Source organism: Phodopus roborovskii, unplaced genomic scaffold (assembly GCF_943737965.1).
Source record: "Phodopus roborovskii unplaced genomic scaffold, PHOROB, whole genome shotgun sequence".
NCBI lineage: Eukaryota > Metazoa > Chordata > Mammalia > Rodentia > Cricetidae > Phodopus > Phodopus roborovskii.
This window is the reverse complement of record NW_026126515.1, coordinates 6,714,230-6,723,983: the sequence shown is the minus strand read 5'-3', so window position 1 is coordinate 6,723,983 and position 9,754 is coordinate 6,714,230. Positions and strand designations below refer to the sequence as shown.

The 9,754-nt window shown below is 41.3% G+C and overlaps 1 protein-coding gene across 2 annotated transcripts in view; it reads left to right on the top strand.

Annotated features, from left to right (window-relative positions):
• Positions 1-2,842: 2,842 nt before the first annotated feature.
• Nek9 (NIMA related kinase 9) overlaps positions 2,843-9,754 on the top strand; it is a 36,912-nt gene continuing 30,000 nt past the window's right edge. The window contains exons 1-5 of one of the 2 annotated variants that reach the window (XM_051196351.1): positions 2,843-3,177; positions 5,633-5,810; positions 7,688-7,743; positions 8,286-8,356; positions 9,412-9,517. In XM_051196351.1, coding sequence (XP_051052308.1) covers positions 2,962-3,177; positions 5,633-5,810; positions 7,688-7,743; positions 8,286-8,356; positions 9,412-9,517 — 627 coding nt within the window. In that variant the 5' untranslated portion in view covers positions 2,843-2,961. Of the gene's footprint in view, positions 3,178-5,632; positions 5,811-7,687; positions 7,744-7,848; positions 7,988-8,285; positions 8,357-9,411; positions 9,518-9,754 lie in introns of both variants that reach the window. The other variant, XM_051196352.1, reaches the window with a different exon arrangement.

Below are 9,754 nucleotides of genomic sequence, written 5' to 3'. Positions count from 1 at the left end.
ACATTATAACTAAAACCATTCATTCACAGTTTTAGGCAGTCAAGTTAAAGAAAGCTAGATAGTTCTTCACTACAAAGGTACCAGGAAAATGAATTGTTAGGCTTCAGCAAGACTTATTTTCTTGGAATGAAAGTCAACACTTCTGATTTTAAGTAATCTGAACCCCATCCCACCTCCACCCCCCACCTCCATATATCAGTTCAGATATATACCAACTTCCTATTCTGTTAGTAGAATTAGTTTAGCAAAAATCTATTGTACCCAGATAAATAGAAGACACTATTTATTCTCAAAGTGCCTTTTAATCACTATTAACATTTTCCTTTGAATTGTGCTCTGAGAACCCTTCACACACCCAACAAGTTCGGCTTGGACCCATGTCTCCGAAACAGCTTTCTGGAACCTTGGACTTCTAAAAGCGTTTACACAAAATTGTCACTGCCTGTTTGTTTGTTTGTTTGTTTTGTTTTTTTTTGGGGGGGTTATGTGGAAGACCCTGAACTCCATGAGGGTAGGAACCATTTTTATTCTGTGTTGTAATCCAGCACCTGGCACATGAAGTTACTTGGTCTTTGGTAAATGGAGAATTTGAAATTTAACACTTGTATAATCTAAAGTACTTCAAAAGCAAGTAAAAGGGAGTTGTCAGGCAAGCAGTGTGACATACCATAGCATAATAACCTCCTGTTCATGCAACCTTTACATTTCTGGGAACTGATGATACATAGCAACGAAAAAAAAAAGCAAGGCCTAAGCTCTCATGAGCTTACATTATAACAAATTGAGATAGCAATTAATCAGTAACATCAGAATGTGAGAGATAGGCATCCTTAAAACATCATTCATAGACTGGAAGGCCTATTAACTTGGATGTAAAAAGGAGCTAGATTAGTTCAGTGTGAGCATCATACAAGCAAACTATCATTACAGAGATTGGTGCAGTAATTAAATTCAGACAACAGAAATCCCTTGTAGTCTACTATCCAGATGTAGTGTGAAATGTTTTCCATTTAACATATATTAAATGGAACACCAATGAAGTGTTTCACACCACTACCTACTCTGTCTTCCTCCTGAGTGTGCCATCTCTGGCTACTTAAAGTCCTGGATTGAACTTGCTACATCTGCCTTACCGTATCTCAACTGATTTCTAAAATCTGAACCTTGTCACTCAGTGATACTGTCTTAGCACCTCTTAGAATAGCAATCACCTCCTAACTGACCACATTCCTGCCAGTCTTTGTGTTCTACACACTGCTTTCACAGTTCTTTGTAAAAATCAAATTGGTTCCTACCCTAAGGGAATCAGAGTAATAACTGAGCTCGGCACTTGAGCAAAAGAATGTTTAGTCACTGTGTAGAGGAAGACAGCAGAAACAGATTTCCTCAGAAGACTGGCAAATTGAGAGTCTGTAAGGCTCTGTGGGCAAAGGAGCTTGCCATGCCAATCTGGCAACTTGGATTTGATAGCCAGAACCCATGCATATGTTTAAGGAAAGACTCCACAAAGTTGCCTTCCATATATGTGCCATGGAAACACCACCCGCATCATTTATATGCACACACAATGGTATTAAAAACAAACCAACCCTCTTGGGAGCTGGGGAGTGATGGTACACACCTTTAATACCAGCACTCAGGAGGCAGAGACAAGTGGATCTCTGTGAGATCGAGGCCAGCCTGGTCTACAGAGTGAGTTCCAGAATGGCTAAGACTGTTACACAGGGAAACTCTGTCTGGAAAAATAAAGCACACACACAAAAACACTTGAGACACGGCCTTCGCCATATAGTCCTTTGCTTTAAAGTTTTCATTAATTTTTCCACCATCCACAGGGAACATCAAACAGCACAACACACAAAGCTGTACTTTCTACTTCTACCTAACATGGGCAGTGGGCTCCAGCTCCACAACCTCTTAGCCTGGTCACATCCTGCCCTTTGTGGGTTTGACTATCAAGCTCCTCTTAGCTAGCTGTATTATGATAAACAAGGTGCCCCCCTATTCTGACAAACACACACACCTTGTTCCATGGTACTGTGAGATTGAGGGCCATAATACAAATAAAAACCTTTAGCACAGTGCCCTCTTGGGCAACCCTGTGATGTAGGTAATAGTACTGCAACTTTATAGGGGAAAAATTGTTAAGTTTATAGTAGTTATGAAGTTGCTTAAGGTAACATAATAATGAAACTGTTGACTGTATTGCAGTCCCCTTGGGGACTTGGTATGGAAGCATCCAGTCTCTGTTCTCCAATACCGTGAATGTCTGGCCTTGATGCTTCGGGAATGTTTCTTTAGATCGGTCTGTCAAAGACTGCAAAAACGCCTCCGATTATGTTGAATTTGGAAGATGAGGAGGGAGGAAAGAATAGGGGAAGCAGAGTTAAGATATTTTAGGAGTTATGCCGGGCGGTGGTGGCGTGCTCCTTTAATCCCAGCATTTATGAATAATAGGCAAGCAGATCTCTGAGTTCAGGGCGAGTTCCAGGACAACCAGGGCTGTTACACAGACAAACCCTGACTCAAAAAAAAAAAAAAAAAAAAAAAAAAAACTTACACATATATTAACAAGTTGTGAGGAAGAGCTGGATCTGCTGGCTCACGTCAAAAGCGAAGCGTTTCAGCTTGTTACAGTATCGCTTCAAACAAGAGTCCTGTCCAACTATTCAAGTGACTGCTGCACCAATCACAGCTCCGAGGTGAGAGTGGTCACCGCGGGAGTTCGGAGAGCTGGTAGCGGACGCCCAGCGTCCCCCAAGGCATGGGGGCCTCCCCGGCTTCAAGTGGGCACGCGAAGGCGGAGGAAAAACTCAGCGAGCCGGAAGCACCGAGAACTGCTTCCGGGGCAGGGGGCAGGAGCCACCATGGAAGCTCCCGGGGCAGTGGGGCTGCCTGAGCCGCTGGCGGGCTTCTGAGGCGAGTGAGGCGCAGCCCGCCGCGGACACGCTGGCTTCCGCCATGTCGGTGCTGGGCGAGTACGAGCGACACTGCGATTCCATCAACTCGGACTTTGGAAGCGAGTCCGGAGGTGGCGGGGACTCGGGCCCGGGGCCCAGCGCCAGCCCGGGGCCGCGAGCCGGCGGCGCGGCGGAGCAGGAGGAGCTGCACTACATCCCCATCCGCGTCCTGGGCCGCGGCGCCTTCGGGGAGGCCACGCTGTACCGCCGCACCGAGGTAGCGGCCCGCGCCCGCTTCCCGGCCGGCCCCGCTTGCCCCGAGTCCCCTGTGCAGGCAACCACTGGCTTTAAGTCTCGGAGCTCCAGCGCGCTTTCGGTTCACCTGCACTAGGAAATTGGTTTGATCGCCTCTGTCACTGTCACTTTTATTTCACCAGGCGAACTGAGTGAGAGTCACTGAGCAGTCTTTCGAATTTTCGTTTTGCCATTTGTAATTGGACCTAGCAATAACTACGCTTTAAAAAAAATTACTTTTACTTTTTTTTAAGGTTATCTTGAGACCCAAACGAAGGTGCTTTGCACACTGTAAACAGTCTGTTGCCAAAGCTTGCTTAGTTTCATATAGCTGTTCAAGGTCGGGATGGGAAGTTGGTATATGCTTCTGAATACCCGCGCTGACACCAACTCTGCTAGTAGTGTCGTTATTTTTAGTCATAAATGATCACCCAGTTGGAGCATTTTTTAGATCAACAGGAAGATCATCGTGTCAGTGTTTGTATAAGACAAACACTTCATTGGTATAGTTAGTTCTTAACTATTGGGGGGGGGGGATTCCTTTCTTTGAGAACTCCGGAAAAGCCGAGTTATCTTTCCCGCCTTTTTGCATCAGTTTGCACCCATTGAAGAGACCCATGGATCCTGACTCCCACATTAAGAATATGTACTGATGTAAAACGCTGTAGTGGTGATTCTGCTCCCCCAAACTAACCATAAATTGGGTTTAATCACTACAGCCTTAAAGCTCTAGCTTTAGGATAAACATTTAATGAGAACTTGCTGAGGTTGCACAAGGTGATTCATCCGCCTGCAATTTTAGTATCTGCTCCCAGCCAGCATTTTTTTTTTTTTTCTTTTCTTTTTCTTTTTTTGGTGCTAGGGTCAAAACAGCTACCACTGAGCCCCACTTCCAACCCCCAGCATGCATGTGTAAGGCAGAGAGGTGGAAGAAAAGTGGTAGCAAAGAGATAACTCTGCTCTTTTTTACTCCAGTACTCCATTAATAAACAGGGTTAGAATTAATGCCATCTGTAATCGACTGTATTCTTATTTGTGCTCAAAATGAGCATCACTGTTCTTTTCTCCCACTTAAGCCAAGGTGACTTACCAAGGTTTAGAATAAACCTCAGGCAATAGATGACTCTAGCTTCACATCTCTTTCCTTTATTGTCATGTTGAACTTGAATACTAGCTCTGAGTTAATTTTTATCACACTCCTCAGAACTGCATGCCATTATCTGTATCACCATTTGTTCGATCTGAATTTACAAAGCTTATTAGGAGCAGCCCTTACCCTCTAGGTAATAGTTCAGTAAGCAGACCAGTCAGCCACGTTAATAAACAGGGTGTGAGTCTGGGGGAAAAGAATGGAGAACTCTGTGTGTGGGTGCTGAAAATAAGAATGACTCGTGTATTTACGTGTATGGTGAAAGGCTCAAAGTTTTCCAAAGGAAAGTTTTAGGGGCATTACAGAGGGATTCTACAGGAATGTTAACGGAGGTGAGGATGCTGATAGGTTAAGAAGCAGCATCTATAAAGAATCACATGCATCCCAAAATGGAGTTAGGTCAGTTTGCACGGAAGTTACTGCAGGTGATAAGATGATATATTTGCTCTGATCCTGAACAAATAAGTGAAATTCATGAAGTTTAAATTTTAGAAATCAGGCAGACTTGATACTTTGATTTTACAAGGATCTATTGTCAGCTGTAGATGCTGCTATGCACTTTTCTTCCCCAAATTGTAGCTCTGCTACAAACCCATTTTGACTAGGGACAAACAGCACCCCTCAGTAGAATCCTTGAGATTCCATCTGTGCAAGTTAAGGGTAGCAACAAAGTAATGATTTAATATTTTTTTCTGCATTTACTTATTTTGTGCATATGTATGGAGGCATCAGAGGACAACTTGTGGGAGTCACTTTCTCCACCATACAGGCTCTTGGGCTCAAATTCAAGTCATCTGGTTTGACAGGAGGCAACTTTACTCACTGAGCCATCTTACCAGCCCTCAGAATAACTTATTTTTAAGATTTAGTTTTATTATTAATTCACTGTCTGTACATGGGTATATGCAAAGGAGTATGGATCCCCTCAGAGGTCAGGGACATTGGATCCCACCTAGGTCCTCCCAAGAGCTAAAGTTAGAGGCATTTGTGAGCTGCCTAAGGTAGACATTGGTAATCAAACTCTGTTTCTCTGCAAAAGCAATGCACCCTCTTAAACACTGAACCATCTCTCTAAGCCAGAAAATTATACCTTATTGCCTTATTTCCCCTAGTTCCTCAGTAAATTATAATAATTGTGTGCAGAAACTTTAAAGTGTATTAAGAGGAGAAAGTAAAGAATCATTCCTTGCCCCTCTAGGAGGTTTTCTTTCCAGGCTCACAGGTTGGGTATGGATCAGTGCTCTGCCAGGCAAGAGGAAAACACAATGCTCCTGCTACTGTGTTGTAGGATGACTCACTGGTGGTGTGGAAGGAAGTTGATTTGACCCGACTTTCTGAAAAGGAACGTCGTGATGCCTTGAATGAGATTGTCATTCTGGCACTGTTGCAGCATGACAACATTATTGCCTACTACAATCACTTCATGGACAATACCACTCTGCTGATTGAGCTGGAATATTGTAACGGTAAGGTAGAATTCAGAGGAGACATGACCATATTACCTAGTGAGGGAGAAGACTAAGAAAAGAGGAACAGTGATAACACTTTAAATGGGTTTCTGGAGTTAAAGAGAAAAAGTTGAGATCTCGGAGAGTTTTAAGATGCTGTTCAGAGTATGGGAAAGGAGTTGTCACTCTCTTGTAGGTATAGTTCTGGCCATTTTAAATTATTGAGTTTTGTTGTTGAAGGAGGTTCTTTTCTGGTTTTGTTGTTGTTGTTTGGTTTTGTGAGTCTTGCTGTATCTCGGGCTCATGGAGAACTCAGTATATAACCCAAACTGGCCTAGAACTGATAGCAGCCTTCTGTCCAGTGCAGAGATTGTGAGCTACCACTCCTGGCTCTTCAAATTATTTTTTTCAGTTGTATTTTGTATAGATTTTTTTTCAGGGTTTTTCCCCATGGAATGACATTAGTTTGACATTTTAGACATAACATAGTACCAAACAGTGTAATATTTAATGAAATCTTATAGGAAACACTTATTTACATTAACTTCAGTTAATGCTATCCTGCTGATAAATAGTCTAAAGATCATAAGTGAATGAGAATGATAATATGATGTAGCCTTATTTTTCTGGTTTCTGATTTCTTGGATGAATTTTCTTATAGAGAGCAACTTTGTCTAGTTGTTTAAGAAACAAAATACCAGGGACGGAGAGATAGCTCAGAGGTCACCAACACTGACTGCTCTTCCAGAGGTCCTGAGTTCAATTCCTAGCAACCACACGGTGGCTCACAACCATCTATAATGAGATCTGGTGCCCTCTTCTGGCCTGCAGGCATACATGCAGACTGAACACTGCATATAAAATAAAAAAATAAATAAAGCTTTAAAAAAAGATATGATATCAGCTGACCTCACATCCTAAGTTCCATTGCTCTGTAACCTTGTACAAAATAATAACCTTGTTTCCTCATCTTAGATGAATTGTTGATTCTAAAGATTTATTAAGTGAGTACTTGATACGTAGCGAGTATTTGATACAGCCTTATTGTCTATCGGCCTTATTGCACACAAGAATCCCCAAAGAGCTTTTCTGAGTGCACACTAAGGAGATACAAGCACACTCATCTGCACTGTTGTTTGGAGATTATTTCTGCTTCTGAACCACCCTAAATGTACAAGTAATTTTTGAAATAGCACAAGTCTTACATGATTCACTTCCTTTGTGGCCAAGAGGAAGTAGAACAATTGTTTTTTGTTTTTTTTTTTTTTTCTACTCTGCATTACCGAATTGCAGGGGAGGAGACTACTAAAAATTTAATCATAAACTGGAACTGTGCGTAGGAAATAAGACAAAATTTACACATATTCCACAGGAAGAAATAATAACTTACGAGGAAGAACAACTTAAAATGATCTAGGGGTCGATCCTAAATTTTAGGAACCTTTTCAATGCAAAGCAGAAGTTGTTGATAAACACTGTGTTTTTAAATCCATGCATCAGACGTAAAATCCACAGGTTCTAATAATCATGCTGGCAGAATTTCTACAAAAATATTGCAGATTCCTTACAAGGGAGTCTAGCAAAGAAAATGCTCTGACTGAATGTTTTCCTAGAGGTATGTGAGTGATCTTTACTCAGGTTTTTCAAAGCAGATAGTTCCCATTTTTGTATTGAGCTTCTTGGCTTGGGAGAGGAGACGTTTGACAAATATTTCTGACACGGAGATGGGAAGAATTTTATATCTATGTGAAAAACCAAGAGGGAAGAAATAATTTCCTTTGGAAAGGAAGCAGAACCCTTCATTTCCTGATGTCACCTCTTAAAACCTCTATCAATTCAGGATCCAAGCTTTTTTCTGCCTTGAGCAACTCAACCTGTTTCTTGTTTAATTGCAGGGGGGAACCTGTATGACAAAATCCTTCGTCAGAAGGACAAGTTGTTCGAGGAAGAGGTAATTCATATGTGTGGAAGGAAGCTAGAGTTATGTTTAATTCTTGCATTCTGGTTCTGCATTTACTCTTTCAACAATGAAGAGTGTTTTTTTCCTTTTGTTCAGACTCCTTCCAGGCTCTGAGTGATATTCATGAGAAAGGAAACCTCTAACAAGGAAGCTGTCTATAGCTGCTTCCTAACGTTTTACCTCCACACCATGATTCACTATGGGCTTTCTTTCCTGGTTCTATTACTGCATACTGGTATGCCCAGTTTTCTGTACCTTTGCATTCTTCCTGGGGTTCTTTCCACAAGTCTGCTTTACCATCTGTATGTCATGAACTTGGAACTATTTTAGTTCCTGCATTTTCTTTTCACCCTTACTACTTTTCTTTGCCTACTCAACCTACCAGCAAGGGCTATCAAGTCATGTTGAGTTGTAACCTCTGGTTGCACCTTCTTTTGGTGTGTGTGTGTGTGTGTGTGTGTGTGTGTGTGTGTGTGTTTATTTAAATGGAGTTTCTGTTTCTAATCCAAATGTGACTTATTTTGAATCTGCAGATGGTGGTGTGGTACCTTTTCCAGATTGTTTCAGCCGTGAGCTGTATCCATAGAGCTGGCATCCTCCATAGGTAATGACTGAAAAGGAACTTGTGGATTGGAGTCTTCACTACTAGACCTCTCATTGTCATTCTTGTCACGGTTTCCCCATTGGCAGTTAGGGGGAAGGAGAAAATAAAGAAGGGTGCTGTCTTCCCTCTGAGGGCAGACCAGGTTTGTGATCTGAGAAGAATCTCCTCAGCTGCTAAGACCTTAAGTTCTTAGTTATTTCTTTTAGCTGTACCTTAGTCAAGTCCATTGGTGTATCTCTAAAGCCTGGAAAGTGGTGGGAAGGGAATTCACAGTAAATGTTTTCTCTGAGGAAGAGTAGTTGGCAATTGTTACTACTGTAACTTTATTTCAATTTAAATAGAATATTCATTTCATATGATTTTGCCAAGTCTTTACTTGATGAAAATTTCGGGAGGAAAGGTTACCATTTGGTTCTTACAGTAGAACCAAATTTCTGCATTATTATATCCTTCCTAAGCGAGTGACCATTGCTAGCGATTGATTAAAATATACCAGAGTTTCTTTTTGTAGTTAGTCCAATTAGTTAGACTATATTTCTTTAAAGCTACCAAATGCCTCCATTGCATGATTGTTACTTTCTTATTAAAAGTAAAGAACTATATTGTTCTGTTTAACTCACATTTTGCAATAAAAGAAGCTAGAGTGTAAGCCAGATAGAGATTGTGTTATATGATCGGTTTATCTTTGAAAGAGTGGCCAGTAGCTTTATTTAGATGATAAAACAGCCTAGCATGTTTTTTCTGAGGCATGCAGTCTTTTGTGCCTTAACAGATTATTTGAAACCTTGACGCCATCTGTCTGTTAAGGTATGCAATTCAAGGATTAACTGATAGCTGAAAAGGCAGTGTGTGTCATAGGAATATGGGTGTGTGGAGCACTGTTAGGTCATCTGACTCTTCTCCCAATATCATCACTGACCTGTGAGATACTCCTTTGCTGTGAAGACAGTTCTCTAACTTTCCCTTCCTAAGCCTTCTTCAGTAGCATGGCAGAAACCAAGAGGTGGTAAAGGTCATTGTTACAGGGGTTTAATATGTTACACCTTCTTTTTCAGAGATATAAAGACATTAAATATTTTTCTGACCAAGGCAAACCTGATAAAGCTTGGAGACTATGGCCTAGCAAAGAAACTTAATTCTGAGTATTCCATGGCTGAGACAGTGAGTATAGCCTTTATCTTTAACTTTATTTGAAATTCTTTTTTATTTATGTATATATGTGGCATGTTGTGTGTGTATCTGCATGAGTTTATATACACATGAGTGTAGGTGCCCATGGAGATCAGAAGAAGGTATTAGAGTTATAGGTAGTTGAGAGCCACCTAATGTGGATGTTGGGAACTACGAGTATACTTAACCATAGAGCCATCTCTATAGCCCCCTTAATATGTTTTTTGT